This window comes from Asterias amurensis, chromosome 9 (genome assembly GCF_032118995.1).
Source record: "Asterias amurensis chromosome 9, ASM3211899v1".
Classification (NCBI taxonomy): Eukaryota; Metazoa; Echinodermata; class Asteroidea; order Forcipulatida; family Asteriidae; genus Asterias; species Asterias amurensis.
Genome location: NC_092656.1, coordinates 21,656,939 through 21,676,859, shown reverse-complemented (window position 1 = coordinate 21,676,859; position 19,921 = coordinate 21,656,939). Strand labels below are relative to the sequence as shown.

At 39.5% G+C, this 19,921-nt stretch overlaps 1 protein-coding gene across 1 annotated transcript; it reads right to left on the bottom strand.

Annotated features, from left to right (window-relative positions):
* Window positions 1–3,716: 3,716 nt before the first annotated feature.
* Window positions 3,717–19,783, bottom strand: LOC139941422 (ubiquitin-like protein 7). Its single transcript, XM_071937902.1, has 10 exons — window positions 19,596–19,783; window positions 18,827–18,946; window positions 18,376–18,455; window positions 17,356–17,440; window positions 16,585–16,642; window positions 14,867–14,976; window positions 14,539–14,588; window positions 10,393–10,506; window positions 5,341–5,628; window positions 3,717–5,150 (listed from the first exon to the last, which is right to left on the bottom strand). The coding sequence occupies exons 1-10, from the start codon at window positions 19,738–19,740 to the stop codon at window positions 5,025–5,027; spliced, it is 1,176 nt and encodes a 391-aa protein (XP_071794003.1). The 5' UTR covers window positions 19,741–19,783; the 3' UTR covers window positions 3,717–5,024.
* Between the last annotated feature and the right edge of the window lie 138 nt (window positions 19,784–19,921).

Here is a 19,921-nt window from a genome sequence, read left to right as displayed (position 1 = left end):
CGGTGCGTAACGGTCAAGTTCAGTTATATAGGAAAGGGAGGGGAAACTGACTACGATTTGTCATCAAACAGTTTGAAAGTCGCTGGTGAACAATTTTATATGGACACAAGTCTAGACTATAGTTGTTGTTTTTATTTTCAAAATCCATAAACGTACTATAGTTATGCTGTTATTAAGTGAAATATTTCAAATTTGCATTTTTATTTTGAGCTAAATATGAATTTTTTCCCCCTCGAAATGTTCCCATGGAGGAGGTCCAGCCGAGTATCATCGGTATCCCCCCCCCACTATCAAACACCCGAATCAAAGTGCAGTTGTTACCAGTACAGAAACAAAATCAAGTCAATCGGTCGTATTCACAACGAAACACACAATATCCCTTAAAAGTTAATGATGATGTCACGTAGGCCTATGTCTCAAACCGAAATGACTAACAGTAACAAGCACCGACATCTAATTCCCAGTAAAACACGCTGGTGCTAATCCCCCCTGAAACAAATCCAGAGAACAATGAATGTTGTCTAAATGTCATTCCAGTTCATAAAGTTGTAGTGCATATGTCACCCAATGCTTGCATTAAAGGCATAGACCCGTCATCAATGTCAAAGACCAGTATTCTCACTTGGTGTATCCCAATATAATGCATAAAATAACAAACCTGTGTGAAAATTTGGACTCAATTTTGGTCTTCGAAGTTGCAAGAGAACAATGAAAGGAAAAACACCTGTTGCACAATTAATGTGTGCGCAGATGCCTATAAATATATTAATCGACCTCAGGTCTGAGGCCTTTTAATATTCGAGTAAGAAATTACCTCTTTCTAAAAAACTACCTTACTTCATTCAAAGGGAGCCGTTTCTTACCATGTTTCGTACCATTAACAGCTCTCCATTGCTCGTTAATAACAAGTAAGTTTTGATGCTAATAATTATTTTGAGTAATAACCAATAGTGTCCAGTGCCTTTAATTACCCAACTCAACTTCTAGTCATCTTTTCTTGACAAAATTGCGAAACACATGTTTTAAGAAATTACCTCTTTCTAAAAAACTACGTTACTTCATTCAAAGGGAGCCGTTTCTCACCATGTTTCATACTATTAACAGCTCTCCATTGCTCGTTAATACCAAGTAAGTTTTGATGCTAGAAAATAGTTTTGATTAAACAATAGTGCCCAGTGCCTTTAATGTCCCAAACTTGACTTCTAGTAATCGTTTTCTTGCAAAATTGCGAAACACATAGTTTTATACTACCAATAGCTCTCCATTGCTCGTTACCAATACTATCAATAGCTCTCCATTGTTCGTTACCAAATAAGTTTTCACGCTAGAAAATAATTTTGATTAAACACCAATAGTGCCCAGTGCCTTTAATATTACCCAAACTTGACTTCTAGTCATCGGCTTCTTGCCAAATTATGCTACTAGTCATCGTTTTCTTGCCAAATTATGCCGAAGGAATCCTAAATACCTTCGATGCCCAAACCCGTGAGATCATGACGCAGGTATCCAACAGTTGATTCATCTTCCGTTACCGGAAAGAGCTGATTTTGAGAAGTGAAGGGGTTGAAGTGGGAGGGAGTTGAAGGGGGGAGGGAGTTGGACTCACGTACACTCTTGGGGGACACTTTGGGCACGCTTTGAGGTGACGTGGTGTGAGGATACCATGGTGCACATCATCACCATGCATCGAAAGGTGGAGGGGAGGGGTTTGGTGATTTTTATAAACGAGTCATGAAAGGTCGTGTTATGCTTTGCTTGGAATGGAATGTTAATTTTAATTTTTGTTTTCCTTTTTTTTGTTTTTCCTGTGATATTTTTTCAAAGGACTCGGGAAAATACTGAGTATACAGTGCTAACACACATGGGTAATTTTTTTTTATATTCTTTATCCCCGATGCAAATTTAACATCTATTATTTGGACTGGAATGGTTCCAAGATTTTGTTGATATTGCTCCACTGATACCATGCCCGATATATGTGCCAGAGGGTAGTACTTTAACACACTATTTCCCTCTGGAACAGAAGTACGCCCCTAAAATCCTCTAAAGAATTTCTGACATTTTGCATTCACACAATGACTACACAATAGGGGGGGGGGGGTGCCACAATCACATTAAAGTGCACGGATGCACTTCAAATGTCTAAAAATGAATATAAAAAAGTAATTCATTGTGCACTTTCGGTTTAAATAAAATGGGGGTGTGGGAACCAGGAGGGGCATAGACACCCACGTTATGCCAATGTAGTAAACTGATCTGTTTGTGCATGGTATAAGGCTTTCCAGCATAATCAAAGTCCAACAGTTTGGGGTTTTGGGAAGTCGTAATGTGTTGGATTTGTCAGATTGTTGAAAGATCCAAGAAGATATCACCACTTGGTGTTTGGGTTTGACGTCTTAATAAAATTGCGGCCTGTTCGCTCATCACATCCGGTAGGTAAGGCCCCCCTCCCCCGAGTCCCCGCCCACGGTTAGAACAAACCGTAGTGTCTCAAGAAACAAATTTACGACTTGCGGTGTCTTTAACCCAAGGAATCCTCGAAGCAAAAGGAAGCGTGTTGATTTTAGTTCAAGGCCTTCGTTAAGGTTTCCTTTAGAGAGGGAAGAGCTCTCTATAATTCTCCACTGACCTTGACTGCCATGATATGTCACAATTATAGCACTGTCTACAACCTGCAAATTAACTTAATTGATCAGGTATGATGTAGTTTTGTTTAAACATCAAAGCATGTGTTTTTGTTTTAATAAGGATGAGCTGCAAAGTTCGGTATCCTTTCGCTATCCGGCCGCTATAAAGCTTCACACTAAACGACATTACTGCTAAGCGATTCCTACATTACAGCAATAAACAAATATTACCAAACCATGTGTACAAAGCAGTTTCGAAAATTTCCCAAGCGTCAAAGTAGGAGTAGAACAAAATATACTGTATGTATTTTTTCGACTGTTGCGATTTCATGTAGTGGCCGAAAATACAAGACTACGAACATAACATCCAGTAAATCTCAGGTCTCGATTTCGTAGAGCAATTTTCACTAAAATACATTTGCTAAGGGAGGGGGTAGTATCATGCCACATCTTGTGCCGTCGTTTGATTTTTGGTAACGCCACTGCGTTTACGTGCCAGTGCAACCTCTGTCATACGAATGGTCTGTAGTGGCAGGCCGAAATCTTATAACAACACACTGCTTTGCTGCTCCACATACAAAAACAGATTTGGGTTTATGATAAGTCCTCCAGTAGGCCGACAATAATTATTCTCCTGTAGACAAAAGGAAATCCCAACATAGAATGTCGATACAGCCAGTGCTGCGTATCAGTTTCCATTAGGATCAACTGCGGCGTCATGATCTGGTAAGGGCGCTGCTTCAGCACTGTTCACATAATTAACGAGACGATAACACACAAGGGGTCGAATTAAGTAATATAAAGGGAAGTCTTCTTGTAAGTAAACCAGTGCTCTAACTATTACATGGGGGAAGGGACAGATACGAAACTCATTTGTACTGCATTACTTTGATAGAATGTGGCATGGGTTGGGTAAACTCCACCTATAGTCTTGAAATCAAGTCGGTAATGCGTGTCCGGGACCACGCCACGCGCTACCTACATTGTACTAGGACATGATGTGTGTTTTGGACCGCATGGCGCTTGTAGTGATAGACAGCGCTGGCAGACAATAAGAGCTGACTATTGATTTTATACATACAGTACTACTATTTTGATCACTTATCTCTTTTGCGTTGCTTCCTTCATCAGTTTTATTTTCCAATTTACTTTAATCTTTTACTGGTACTTCGTAGTCATATACGGATAAGTAGCACAAGCAATCATTACACTCCGGGCATTTTTACAACAGTTTACAGTAATACGTAAAAACAAGATGAAAATCCTGAAAAGGAAAACAAGAACCAAATAAATTACTTAGTAACATGTACATATACAACACACTGCATCAATGACAGTGACAAATGTGCATAGTTGTTAAGGAAATAATAAAGAAATGAAAGTGGAACTAGACCGTGTGATTATCTCTTCTTGAAAGAGGTGAGTTGGTTCTGAGGACTAGAGGTGATCAGATACGTCTCTGGTACATTTAATTTAATAATATTCAGTAAAATATGAAGAGTTGGCAGTAACTAAAATGATAGAAGCACCAGCATATTAATATTAATCTGCAAGTCTTGCTCTAATTGATTTTTTTCTAGTTCAACCCATAACTAATGTCTAAGTGCTATATCAAATATCATTTGCTGTGTTTTTTTTGGGATAAACTTTAATGCCAGTTTGCTATATGATATCATGTGCTTAAAGGACACGTTGCCCTGGATCGGTCGAGTTGGTCTTTGAAAAGCGTTTGTAACCGTTTGTTATAAAATGCATATGGTTAGAAAGATATTTTAAAAGTATAATATAATGATCCACACAAGTATCCCTTGAAATTGCGTGGTTTTCCTTTTACCTCGCTCGACAAACACGGTCGGCCATTTTTGACTCCCATAAATGGCCGACCGTGTTAGTTTGCAATTTCGAGGCAAATGTGTGTGGATCATTGTATTCTACTTTAAAAACTTCTTTCTACCCATATGCATTTTATAACAAACGGTTACAAACGCTTTTCAAAGACCAACTCGTCCGATCCAAGGCAATGTGTTCCTTTAATAACGCATTTGCACACTACACAGTCAACCCTTCTGCTGTCTGCCCATTCAAAATCACTGACACACTGTTGTTCTGAATGAGAGACACACTATGTCAACTTGCAATGCATCTGCACAGTACACAGTCAACCCTCCTACTATCTGACCATTCAATATCACCCACTGAAGCTTTGCATGATATATAAATTAGACCAGCCAGCAATATGACAATTTAGATTCATCTACATAAACAGTGTACTCAGTTGAGTTAGTGTAGTAGTCAGTTGCACCAAAACCGGAAAGTTTATGAACAGTTTCAAATATTCAATCAACATGCTGGAAAAAACGTGACCAATAGTAGGGAGGATTTATATCCATATTTCAATTACATCCTTCCTCCTTCAAAGATGAGATCTAATGCAGCTTGGACGTTACCTCCAGTTGCCTGCAGAGCCTGTAAACTAACAGCATCATCAGTGATTCCCATGTTTCGGAGCTGCTGCAACTGCACCTAGGAGGTTTAAACAAAATTCAAGGATTACCCTACATGTTCTGGTCATACTTGAAGATGGTCATAGGGTGATTGGCCCCTGAGTTTTTTTCCACAGAACTCGGAAAAGTATAAAGAACTCAATACAAGTTGGTGTAAGAGTAATAACCAAAGTTATATTCTTTATCCCCGATTCAAAAACTTATTTTACCTGCAGCTGTTGCGGTGATAGTGTAGCACCATTGGGTTGATCAGTTGCAGGAGCACTGGACCCTGTCGAACCCGACGAGGCTAGCTGCTGCTGCAGTACATGGGCCATGGCCTGGTTGAGTAGGTCAGCTGTTATAAGACCCCCAGTTTGTTGACCTGTTTCCCTTGACCCTGAAGATGACCCCGCGAGGGGTTGACTGGGTGATGCTGTCGAGGATGTGGATGGTTGGGATGAGCTGGCACCTCTGGGGGTTGTCGGAACGGGTGCGCTGTATGGCGGGAATGTGTTCTGAGGAAAAATTCAGAAGAAAAAAAATGATCAGTTGATGTTTACGGAAGAGACAATATTGGCAATTCAATCTCTCTGTAAAGGCAAAAGATACCATTGGTGTTTGAAAGTGTTTGGTTGTTTAATCCTCTATAAACGAAGATGTATACAATAAAACTAATATCAGAAATTTCATTTCAAAGGGTGGTTGCATTTTTGAGATATTGTCGAAAATCCAGAGTGGATACATCAATCGGAAGAATAATCCCTAAAAGGATTTAACAATCTGAGCTCCCAGGTTCAATTTTTGGGGCATACAATTTTTGTTTGAAATGGTTCAACAAATGCCTTACACTATATGAAACTGCCGTAGGCTTCTAACCGAAGGTTTTTATTTCCATTAATTCCAAGAGTGATTACAAAACGTAAACCTTCCCTTTAAAGATGCTACGTCAGATTTTTGGCCGATTTGACCCCAAAATTTTGATTTAAAATTCAATAGGTATTTTGATGGGGGTCGAGAAAGTTACAAGCTTTCATTTGAGCCATTGCTTGAAAAAGTCCGCCAATTATTAGTAGCAGTGAAATAAAGTGCTCAAAATTAGTTTTTGTCGGGATCCCGACAATATATCACGTGACCAATTCTTGTGTTTTACAAGAAACGTTTTAAATTTTTGTCATGGTCCCTGACCATTAAAAGTAAAAGTTTAACTTTTTTTCGTTAGAGCGGGTGATACTCTTTAGAATACCATTCACTCAAAAAAATATATTTTTTAATGTTTGGGGCCAAAAATCTGACACAGCATCTTTAAAGACATAGTTCCCTTGCACTAATGTCACATTATCTATGCATGACATGGGCTGTCATTTTCAGTGTCAAATTGCAATTATAATGCCAATGATGCATATCATTAAACTTGGATGTGATCCTCAGCTATACAGCAGTTACAGATTGTATGGCTTCTGACTGGCAGCCCCAACAATTAATGCTACCAACCTTTTTTAATGGAATGTTTGAAAAGGTAGTTTTATTGTATCTATATTTATCAAAACAGTCAAACAATAAAAAAATAAAAAAAAAGGTTTGAGGTCTCTTCAAGTCATGGAAGTAAAGTAGAATTTTTGACAACTGGGCCCAATTTCATAAAGCCTGTAAGCACAAAAACTTGCTTAGTATGAAATGTCTTCCTTAATAAAAACAGGATTATCAACCAAATTTCAATGTGATTTTCAGGATAAGCAAACAACAGCTGAATGCCAGTAACAAGCAATATGCAACAAATTAGAATTTTGGTTGGTCATCTTGTTTTTATTGAGGAAGAAATTTCATGCTAAGTAAATTTTTGTGCTTACAGCTTTACGAAACTGCCCCCGGTGCTCCTTGGCTTTAACCACACATAATGAGAAACCTCCTGGTTATATAAGCTGACGTCGAAGGTCCCCTTGGCTGAATTTCTAAAAATACTTATTGGATAATTGAACACTTTTGGCAATTAAGGAAGGAAACAGGCCATAGTTTAATCATTGTGGAATAGGGGGGGGGGGAACCCCCCCCCCCCTGTATCCAAATTTTCCTGTCTGGATCTACAGTTCTACCATACTCAAGCGACTGTTAAGATTAGATTTTTCCTTCTGTCCCTAAGAACAGCCTTCTCAAATTTGTCTAGACCCTTTGGCCAGATTTGATGAAGCAAATTTTTCTCAAAGGCAGGGTTGATTTCAAAATGTTTCGGTTGTGAGAAAGAAAAAAAATCGGTAATGAAGAAGTGAATTTTGGTTAATCAAGCTTCCGCATAAGGGTGTGGCCCATGGGGTGTGCCCTAAGGTGAGACTAGAAAATACAGGTATGGATTACTATTCAGGTGGCCGAGGGAAGAGGCCAGGCGTGAATGGCGACTGAAAAAAACTGTGGATATTTGATGATTTAAAGGAAGTGGACACTATTGGTAATTACTCAAAATAATTATTGGTGGGAGGTCGATGGTATCAAACATTGTGAGAAACAGCTCCCTCTGAAGTTACATAGTTTTTGAGAAAGAAGTAATTTTCCCCGAATTTGATTTCAAGACCTCAAGTTTAGAATTTGAGGTCTCGAAATCAAGCATCTAAACGCACACAACTTTGTGTGACAAGCATGTTATTTCTTTCATTATTATCTCGCAAGTTCAATGACCGATTGAGCTCAAATTTTCACAGGTTTGTTATTTTATGTGTATGTTGAGATACACCAACTGTGAAGGCTAGTCTTTGACAATTACCAATAGTGTCCACTGTCTTTAATGATACAAACAAAATTTAAACTTGAAAAAAGGAAGTTCCAACAATGTTATTAAATAAAACCCAACTTTAGGATGTTACTCAAAACAGATTTTTATCATCATCATCACCATAAACATTTTTTTCTATTCATATGAATCCATCAAACTACATTTTAAAAGTCCACAGAAAATTGTTGGGTACCTTTCTTTTTTCTTGTAACAGAAAACAGACCCATAAACCTTGAAGACACTCGCTAGTAAAAGCGATTCAGACATTTTGTGATTGAGATCCTATAAGATAACATGGGGTACACTGTGGACCAAGGGTGATCTTAAAAATACTTCCCGAGTAGCAGTGACACAGCTTTCTGTGATATATTCCAGCGGGATAATTTACGGGGCCCTGTCATGAGGGTTCAAGTTTTATTTCATATGACGATGAATCTTCAACCTGTATGACTCGCAAACCATGAATTTTTTCTTCTAAATTGTTAGGTCACGGCCGAGCAGTCAACCGTACTTGACTCAAGTTCTGGGCCAAGTTTCCTAGAGCTGCTAAGCCATAGAGTTATATATAAGAACTAGAGCGCGCACTGGCCTATATACGCGCCCCGGTATGCGAGCAGGCGGCCATTTTGTTGACAAAACAGCTATCTCACAGCATGTGTTTGTGCGGCCATTTTGTAAGTTGAACAAACAGCATCGCGTGAGCGTTCAATAAAAAAAAACTCAAACGTGTATTTAATATTCAACGCGCGTGCAGAATGACGCGCTTGTCATCTTGCGGTCCCGTGGTGTTTGTGCACGAAGCATCACTCGTGCGCCCTCTAGTTCTTATATATAACTCTATGTGCTAAGCACAAAACTTTGCTCAGCATGAAATTTCTGCCTTGATAAAAACAGGATTACCAACCAAATTTCCACATTTTTTTCAGGATGAGGAAACATCAGCTGAATACCAACAACAAGCGATATGCAACAAATGGAAATTTGGCTGGTAATCCTGTATGTACCAAGGAAAAATTTTCAAGGTGCTGTATATTGCTTTGTCGCATCTTAAGAAATCTCCACCTGATTTGATAGTGTGGCGCCCGGTGTATCATTTACAAGACGTGACAATTAAAGATGCTATGTCGGTTCTTTGGAGTATGTCAGTTCTTAGAGTATCACCCGCTCTAACGGGGAAAAAAGTCTAACTTTTACTTTTAATGGTCAGGAACCATGACAAAAATTTAAAACGTTTCTTATAAAACACATAAGAATTGGTTACGTGATTCCCGACAAAAACTAATTTTGAGCACTTTATTTCACTGCTACTAATAATTGGCGGACTTTTTCGAGCAATGGCTCAAATGAAAGCTTGTAACTTTCATGACCCCCCTCAAAATACCTATTGAATTTCAAATGATTTTTTTTTGTCAAATCGGCCAAAAATCTGACATAGCATCTTTAATGGCCCGTGCAGCATGGCACATTATAAATGTTCATACAGTTTTATGTAAATCAGTGTAAAATGTATGCACAAATTTCTTTATAGTGTTGCAAGTCAAGGAGTCAAACTTCGTCACCCTTCTAGTTACTGATGAGATCAATGCGTTGTGATTAAATCATTTTTGCGGTTGACTGAGAGTAAAAACAACTTGGTTTGAGAATGACCAAAAACATCACATAATAAAGTATTATTCCAGGCTAGGTGAAAAGTTTTGCAGGCTAGACGAGAGAATACACCAGAGGGCCATTCAGGAAAAAGAAACAGCACAATGCCCGAGGCCCAGAAACTGTGTTTTGGGAAAAATGATAGATCATCTTTGACGATCAATATCAGACTTCAAAACAACATGTCAAATAGTCAAGTTCTCAGCTCATCACCACTTAGCATCTAGATCCTTAAGATGAAACGACTGTAGAGGGTATCTCTAGTCCTTATCCTTAAAAATCACTTAATTAAAACTTGTTGTAGTTGTTGTTGTTGTTGTAGTTGTTGTTTTTATAGTAGTTGTTGTTGCAGTTGTTGTTGTTTTTGTGGACCTTAGTCAACCATTGGTTCTTTTCAGAACCAACACTACTCAAGGAGATTTAAACATAGTGCTAACGCAAACCTTATCTTTTTTCCTAACCAATGTTTTGACCAACATCCATACAAATCAATGTCACATAAGTGAACTTAATCACAGTAGCTTGCATTGCAAGCCTAAGGAAAGCTGTAAACAAAGGCTGCTGCTATGTGAACCAGAAACACAGGGGTTCACCCACGATGAATGTTCGTGGTTCTTTTAGGTGCACTGATTGAATACATGAGGCAAGGCAATACCACCTTTGTTTGAGGACAAAGATTCACCATAGCAATCTGTGAGTGTTGTATTCTGGTTGGGTGAAGGTGAAAAAAGTTAGGGGGAAGGTAGCCCTGGCGGGCTTACACTTTCGTATTATACTACAGCACAGAGGAAGAGTCCTATATAGGGCTAGGGGGGAAGGCAGATCAGACTTGGTTATTACTTGTCTGGTACCCATACTTCTTATATCCTACCTGTGTGTATGCACCGGCACTGCTTCCTGCCGAATTGCCAACACCTGCAGCTGCCAGTGCTGCACTGAGCTGGGCTTGAGTAATGAGCTGCGGCCGATTGGAGCCCTGACTTCCCTAAAGGGTGAAGGATGGGGGCGGAGAAAGGAAATACAGTTAATCACAAGAACATGGAAACATTAACAGAGTTAACATGTCATGACTCCACAGGGCACCGTAGACCTTTAACAGACCTGCCAACCTTGTAATTCTTTTTTGAGTACCACATTATCGCAGCGGCATAAACATGATCGCCCAGTGCACAACGGCATATGGCACAATGCTTACGGTCAGTCAGCAAAAACCATGGACCACTTCATTTTAGATGAACCATTCATTTAATGTAATTATATATCATATTCACACAAAATACAGGCTACTTCATAATAAAAAAAGTTGTATCATGATATCAGTGGTTATTTTAGGGGTGGTTGATGTGGCCTTTTCTGACTTTTTGTGATCGTGACCTTAACAGTCTGAAAAAAAAATGAAAACGAAATAACCAGTTGACTGCTGGAACCATGTTCCAAATGCCTAGATCAAGGATTTAAAACTGAAGGAGTGAAGGGGGCAAAAAGTTTTTTTTTTTTTTTTTTTAACATCACAAAAAAATTGGCCAGGGGTTTCCCTGCGGGCGGTGAGCCCATTTTGACACATTTCTGATCCATAACATATATTAATTTCATTGACAAGCTCTGTTGAACAATGTTCCTAAATTATGAGTAACTTACACTCGGAATGCAAATATTATAACTTGGTATCCATCTTTGGTTGCCCAGTAAACGGACAAACGAAAACCCACCGTAGAGTTTTCAAGTTCCACTTCAATTCAGGCATGCTTCAATTCATCATTTGTTTCCCTTATCAGGCTTATACAAAGATTACAGGCCATCAAATTTCCATTATTCTCCCCAAATTCTCGGGGTTGGGAAAAAATCGTGACGTAAATAATAACATGAATGCTACCTCCTGACCTAAACGGGTCCTACTAAAAGCTGACAACAAGCCGACAACGCCGACAACAAGTCCAGAGCGCCGCCAACACGCCGCCAACAAGTTTTAAATACCTCCAAAATGGCCAATAAACCATAGATATATTAGAACTATGTGTGTTCTGTAATAATTATAAACATAAAAACTTCACGAAATTGTGAATTTTTAACCAGAAAAAAACCCTTAACTTTGACGGAAAACGGTCGGACGCCATCTTGGCTTAAAATCGTGTTAGGACCAGTCCATTATGATGCGGGTAAGTCAGATTTAGCAATAGAGGGCGGGCGTCATGCACTGTGCACACTGCAGTGAAGGTCTTCACATGAAGCCCGCCCTCTGTTGTTGATAAGTGCTAAATCTACCCGTATCATAATGGTGTGGTCCAAACACGGTTTTTAAGCCAAGATGGCGTCCGACCGTTTCCGTGCAAGTGAAGTTTTTTTTCTGGTTAAAAAAAACATACTTTTCGTGAAGTTTTCCATTAAATTTATGTTTTTATTACAGAACACATATAGTTCTAATATATCTATGGTTTATTGGCCATTTTGGAGGTATTTAAAACTTGTTGGCGGCGTGTTGGCGGCGCTCTGGTCTTGTTGTCGGCGTTGTCGGCTTGTTGTCGGCTTTTAGTAGGACCGGACCTAAACTGCTACCGCTCTTTGAGATGTCTAAATGTCAAAGTGTGTGCACTGCCGACTGCACACGTGCACTGTGCAAAATGCATTATTTTCCACGTTGAGGAAGGAACTTCTTTGGAGCATGCATTCTCTTTTTTCCGGGTAGAGGAGTACTTTTTCCCCCATCACTGACACTTCGCCTACGATCGGCGTCCATGTTGCATAGTAGATAAACACACGGCGACGCCGAACGAATTCGAGCCGAACACGTGCGTTGTGTGCATGTACGTGTACATGTACATCCATGCATAAGGCTGTACATGTACTATACCAGGTTGACCGAACTGGTATGCGCCATTCCCACCCCTTCTGTTACGCATTGGTTTATTAGTTTTCCAGCGGGAGTAAGAATTTAAAAAATAATTCTAAGCACAACCTCTTTTTTATCGAAGCGCATAATGATCACTCAGATGTGGGGTGTGTGGGGTGTTTTTGATCTGTTGTTTTGCACTTGGGGTCGAACGAATAACAGTTGATTCAATTGAGAACAAAATTGTCCGTTCGTGCTGCAGTTTTAAAACACCGCGATATAGATTTTGCTTTTTGCGTACGTTCTGCAGAATATCTCGTACCACCGTACTCAGGGGTGAAAATGCGTGCATGGTACGCAAAATGCGTACAGGTTGGCAGGTCTGCTTTAACCATGTTGTTGCCATGTTGCTGTATCCACCAATAGCAAAAATGAATACTGATTCTCGTTTTACTCAAATGGGGGCCAGACTAGTTTTTACCTTCAAGCCTTTATTTGGTTAAATGGAAGAAAACAATATGGCCGCCCCCATGATAAAGATAGATTATCATAGATGTGCCAAAGTAGAAAGCAAAAAAAACATTACCGGTAAAGTGTTGTAAAATTTACTGCCGAGCTGAAAGAACAAAAAATAAGCTTTCCCTACCTATAAGGACAAATATACAAATCACTGTAATTATTGAATTTCAATGAAAACCTCAATGAAACACAAAATTATAAAACTTAAACAAATCTTCACAATCATCTCTTCATAGTTTCTGAAAATAAAGACATTTAAAATAAAAAAATGTTTTTACCCTAAAATCTTGTCAAATTCACATGCAGGCTACTTTACATTGAGTTCAAGAGAGAACACAGATAAAGGCAAACACACTGACAAAAAGTTCCATCTATTTATCTCTCCATCTATTCTTTCACTCATAGTGAGAGCAGTTGCTCCGATCTATACCTCAACACTCTTGACTTCTGCTGGGGTCAAATGTTCCGGTCCAAGATTCATGGACCGGGGAGCGGGAAGGAAAGGCTATTGATCGAGGACTTCCTTATTGCATTAAGAGAGGGCCAGGATGTCTAGCTTTCTTCAAGAACTGAATATTGAAAGAATCCATGCAGTTTCAGAGACTCAAGGGTTAATGGTGATGAGGGCAAAGGTTATGGACGATGTTGGAAAACTAAGAAATCTGAGAATTGATTATCTGCTCTGAGCATTGAACACTGAGGGCGCTCTTTTCTAATGCAGAACTACAGCTGACAGTGTTAAGAGAGATTTTGCTGCATAACATTAATAATAATAATAATAATTATAATAATAATAATAGTGGCTTCTTATATAGCGCACATGTCTGTAACCCAGTGACGCTCCTGGCGCTGTAACATAGTATTTCCTGCGAGATGTGGGACAACGTTTTGAAATTATTAGACCCAATTCTGATAGCACCATGTAATGCTTTACAAGGTGCTGTGGCTCAATTTGCTGCCGATCGGACCAGGAACACCGGGGCGAACCCCTTCTCTTTTCGATAAGTGCACTGGGTTCTTTTACATGCGTTACATAACACATGGGACCAACGGCTTTACATCCCATCCGAAGGGAGAAGCAATGGTTATGTGTCTTACTTAAGAACACAAGTGTCACGGCTGGGGATTCGAACCCACACTCTGCTGATCAGAAACACCAGAGTGAATTCGGTGCTCTTAACCGCTAGGCCATAACACTTTCACAGCTAATATACACAGCTACTGAGCACTTATCCAGAAAACCGATCAAGGCGGATACAGAAAACAGAAAAGCACAGAGGTCATGTTTAGTTCAGAGTAGTGAAGAGAAACAAGCAAAATGGGAGCTTGTTCCAAATGACAGACACAGCATTGGCAAAGGCACGCCGACCATAGCGAGAGGTCCTACACTGTCACGCCTGATACTTCACGGAGGCAACGAAGGCGATTGCCTCCGTGTCCCCTGGTCATTGCCTTGGAGCCCTTGAAATGCTCCAGTACAAATTTGCAATTTCATCATAAGGCTGCCCTTTACCAAGAAGAAAATGCCTTGGTGCCCTTGCCCTTTCAAAAACGAAGCATACAGCCCTGCACAGTGTTGTGCTTACTTATAATAATAATATTAATAGTTCGCATTTATAATGCGCCATATTTTTGTTATAAAACCATGAGAAAGAAATTAAATCAACTTACGTCGGCAGATGTGTCCATTTCATCGTCAGATATATCAGGTAATAAAGAACCTACAGGGCATATAATCAAACCAATGTTAAAAATATGAAACAGCTTCATTTAAGGCACTGGACACTATTGGTAATTATTCAAAATAATTGTAAGCATAAAAACTTACTTGGTAACAAGCAATGGAGAGCTGTTGATAGTAACAAAATTGTAAAGGAACGGCTCCCTCTGAAGTAACATAGTTTTTGAGAAAGAAGTAATTTCTCACTAAACTATTTGAATCGAATTCAAGACCTCAGCTGGTCTCCATGAAGTTCCAGGTCTGACTTTGGATACTTACTTGGTCCCGCTTCAGAGCCCCTGTTCCTTTCGCTCTGTGCTCCTTCCTCGTTGACTGACGCAGCAATGTGCATCACAGCGTGACCAATGGCTGGATGAGCACGCACTATTCTGTTTGAAAAAATAAAACCAAAACACAATCAAAATCGGATAGTTTGGATGTTGAGTTTCCATATATGGTGTTGGATTTTGAGTGAGGACGGATCCTAGTAAGTCACTCATGGTATCACAAGCAGAGTCCAACGGTTTGGGTGATGAGTTACCATAATGGTGTTGGATTTTGTTAAAGTGAGGAAGGAACCTAGTAAGTCACTCATGGTATCAGGCATACCACCATAATCAGAGTCCAACAGTTTGGCTGTTGAGTTACCATATGGTGTTGGGTTTTGTTTGAGTGAGAAAGGATCCTAGTAAATCACTCATGGGATCAGGCATACCACCATAATCAGAGTCCAACAGTTTGGCTTTGGGTGTTGAGTTACCATATGGTGTTGGGTTTTGTTTGAGTGAGAAAGGATCCTAGTACATCACTCATGGTATCAGGCATACCACCATAATCGGAGTCCAACAGTTTGGCTTTGGGTGTTGAGTTACCATAATGGTGTTGGACTTTGTTAGAGTGTGGAAGGATCCTAGTATTATCACTCATGGGATCATGCATACCACCATAATCAGAGTCCAACAGTTTGGCTTTCGGTGTTGAGTTGCCATAATGGTGTTGGACTTTGTTAGCGTGTGGAAGGATCCTAGTAAATCACTCATGGGATCAGGCATACCACCATAATCAGAGAGTCCAACAGTTTGGCTTTCGGTGTTGAGTTGCCATAATGGTGTTGGATTTTGTTAGAGTGTGGAAGGATCCTAGTAAATCACTCATGGGATCAGGCATACCACCATAATCAGAGAGTCCAACAGTTTGGCTTTCGGTGTTGAGTTGCCATAATGGTGTTGGATTTTGTTAGAGTGTGGAAGGATCCTAATAAATCACTCATGGGAGTAGGCATACCACCATAATCAGAGAGTCCAACAGTTTGGCTTTCGGTGTTGAGTTGCCATAATGGTGTTGGACTTTGTTAGAGTGTGGAAGGATCCTAGTATTAATCACTCATGGGATCAGGCATACCACCATAATCAGAGAGTCCAACAGTTTGGCTTTCGGTGTTGAGTTGCCATAATGGTGTTGGATTTTGTTAGAGTGAGGAAGGATCCTCGTAAAATCACACAAGAATGTTTGGGTTAAGATTAAGTGAGGCTGCACATGGCTTCAAATTATCTTCAACATGTGAAAACAGATCCTTAAAGGCAGTGGACACTATTGGTAATTACTCAAAATAATAATTAGCATAAAACCTTTCTTGGTGACGAGTAATGGGGAGAGGTTGATGGTATCAAACGTTGTGAGAAATAGCTCCCTCTGCCATAGTTTTCGAGAAAGAAGTAATTTTCCATGAATTTGATTTCGAGACCTCAGATTTAGAACTTGAGGTCTCGAAATCAACCATCTAAACGTACACAACTTTGTGTGACAAGGGTGTTTTTTCTTTCATTATTATCTCACAAGTTCGATAACTGATTGAGCTCAAATTTTCACAGGTTTGTTATTTTATGCATATGTTGAGGTACACCAACTGTGAAGGCTAGTCTTTGACAATTACCAATAGTGTCCACTGCCTTAAATAAATTAAACAATAAAAAAACACAATGGTTTTTGAAACTGACCTTCGAACATTTTCTGCGTCAGCAATTTGTATTAACAGCTCTGGATCTCGTAGCATAGCTATATATAAAAGAATAATTCTTCTGATTTGTAAATAGTATTATGAAGTACAATGAAAGGTCAATAAACAGAAATATATTTCTGGCATACACTACAAAAACCCTTCATTAAACTAATATCTACGGCCTGAAAGGAAGAAAGGGGCTCTTTCCAGGTTGATAATGAGCTCACTGATAATCACACTAACTGAGCCAATGATAGTGAAAACAAACTTTTTGGTTAGAAAAAAATGTTTTATTGGTTCTAAAACGGTCGTCTTTACTTCAAGTTCACAAACAAACAGCTAAACACAATAAAAGTTATGCTTATCAGAACAATTTTATTAGCCAAAACACCAAGTACATTATGTGACCGGTATCCAACTTACTTTTGCTTAGCGGAAACTTGCTAATGGTATTGTAAATCGCAAACAGAAACTTGCACACGAGTTAAAACACAAACAAACAGCTAAACACAATAAAAGTTATGCTTATCAGAACAATTTTATTAGCCAAAACATCAAGTACATTATGTGACCGGTATCCAACTTACTTTTGCTTAGCGGAAACTTGCTAATGGTATTGTAAATCGCAAACAGAAACTTGCACACGAGTTAAAAAGTTGGCGGTATGAAAACGCCTTCCAATATTTTTTTCTGTCTTAAAATTGAGTTTGTTTCATAAAGCAAATGGAACTAATTCTACCTCCATGATGGAACTGAGTGTAATACTTACAGACTGCGATGTGGTCCACAGCGAGACCGGGAGTGACTGCAATGATGTTATCGATGGTCTCCGAATTTGTAAGGATCTTGTGTACCTGGGTGAAAAGAAATTGAAAAGTAATATTTATGTTTGACACACTGGTACAATGTTTTGTGTTGTGGCCGAGTGGTAGTGCAGTCAACTAAAGTACCCATTTTGGCTGAAAGGGGTAATGATAGTGGATATTATATCACACACTGTGCCCTGACCTTACAAGGGGTGTCGTGGCCGAGCGGATAAGAGCACCGAATTCAAGCTCTGCTGATTCTGTTCAGCAGAGTGGGGGTTCGAGTCGTGACACTTGTTTCCCTGAGCAAGACACTTTACTATAATTGCTTCTCTTCACCCAGGGGTAAATGGGTACCTGTGAGGGCAGAAATGGTTCTTGTGATTGATTTAGCCGAGTAGCGCTTTGTTGCACAAGGCTGTAAACTCCCCAGGGAGCTGAGATGGTTTAAGGAATGACTTAAGGCCCAGTGACCAGGAGTAATAATTTGAAGCGCTTTGGGACACCCTTCGGAAGTGAAAAAGTGCTATATAAAAACTTCATACTATTGTTATTATTATAATTAAATGACTCCATACAGGCCTGGAAACTTCATGGAGGCAATTGCCTCTATGCTTCTTGGTCTTTGCCTCTGTGTCTTTCAAGATTTTCTGTAAAGAACTTTTATTTCCCTCATAATACAAGTGACCTTAACTGATGGAAAAACTGCTTTTTGCCCTTAGAAGAACGAATGTCAGGCCTGCCCATGTTGATGATTAACATGTGCATCAAGAACACAAAAATTGACTTATTTCAAAATGTGGAGCGCACTTACACGCACCATAGTTCCTTGCTCAATGCACGCACCTATCATGTCCGCCATTTTGGGAGTCAACAAAAGAATTGGGTCCCAAAATGGCGAAAAAGAAAGATGCACACTTTGCAATAGTCCGTCAATAGTCCGTCAATAGTCCGTCAATAGTCCGTCAATAGTTACTACTTACTGCTTGTCTGTGTGCTGGATTGAGTAGAGCTGCATGTAGTGCTGTCATCAGCTGGCGAATTGCAGTATCATCCAATGGCTCTGGATAAAACACCAGGATTTTATTGTTATTCATGACTGGAAGGTGCTTTGGTTCTGAATTGGTACATGTATGGTTTTGATGTTTGGAGAGCTATTGGTATGTCATTTTAAGTAGATTCTTACTAGTCTTGGCCCAAGACGTCAGTGATCGATAGTGGATAGTGTACTGTGTACTCGGTTGTAAATCGCTAAAGCGCGCCCTCCTACTGCATCATTTAACCAACTTGACTGCCTAGCACTAACAAGATTTCCAAGATGCTTGGTTTGAGGTAGTCAAGTTGGTAAAATCATGCCTTAAAAGGGCGCGCCTCAGCGCAGTACATGATCCACTAACCGATCGCTAACGCCTTGGGCCAAGATTAGGTTCTTACCTGCTTGCAATTTTTGCAACGGAGCTTTCTTTTTAAGGGCGTGTACAGTACATCCAGTCACAAGTCCAGATAGCTTTAAGGCATCTTGATCTCGCAGGATTCGACCACAGTAAACCATCGCTATTTAATTGGGGGGAAAAAAGGAAACATTTAAAAAAAAAATCTACTAATGTAAAAAATTACGGAGTAGAATAGACTCAATGGGTTTTGCCCAAGTAAGCTACAGAATTGTTAACCTGAAATTCAATGACTTTGTATTTAAAATCCGGTTGCCATTTTCCAAAGTTTTTGTTTTTGTTTGTAGGAATGGACTTTATTTCCCCGCTTTTTGTAATTTATCTGTGGTCAAACAAAATGTTAACAGTCATATATGCCGTACGCCTACGCATTATCGAATTGCTTGGTGGTCGTGAGTCACTTTTGGTTTTACAATACACACTCTCAACTCCTTCCTCATCTGCTCATCCCCCCCCATGTACATACACTAAACAACACCAGCCAGGCTTAACACTAAACAATAACATGAAATACTCAATGAAAAGTATGCTATTGATGTGCTGTAACTAATCGAACTTGTCAGTAAATGTCATATTATTTTATAATTAAAAAATATGTTGTATGAATTCTACATCAACATCATGACATGTGTAATAAATTATTGTATTTCACAACACAACAAAACAAGTCCAGTGCAGTGGCCGGGCGGATGGCGGACCAAATACTAGAAAGTAGAATACAAAAATAAACTTTAATTTGTAAAATATCTTACAAAACTCTGAAGACGGTAAACCAATAGCTTGGGACACCCGTTCCTTAAGAGTACCAACTAATGATGAAAAATCGACATCATCGAGGCGAGTTCTTCCAGTTTTCTCAGAAAACTTCACGCAGATATTTCCAGAAGAATTCGCCATTGCTGAAGTTGTGCGCGACTAGCAAAAAACAGACTGCGTTTGTTGATGTGTTAGGACGCCCCCTTTCGGCCACATTCTAAAAATTTCCAGAGGGCTCGTGTGTGACGTCAAGTCAAAAAATAGACTTCACTAGCACTCCTGTCGTTCTTGAAAATTCTAGAAGCGCAGTTAGTTGTTTACA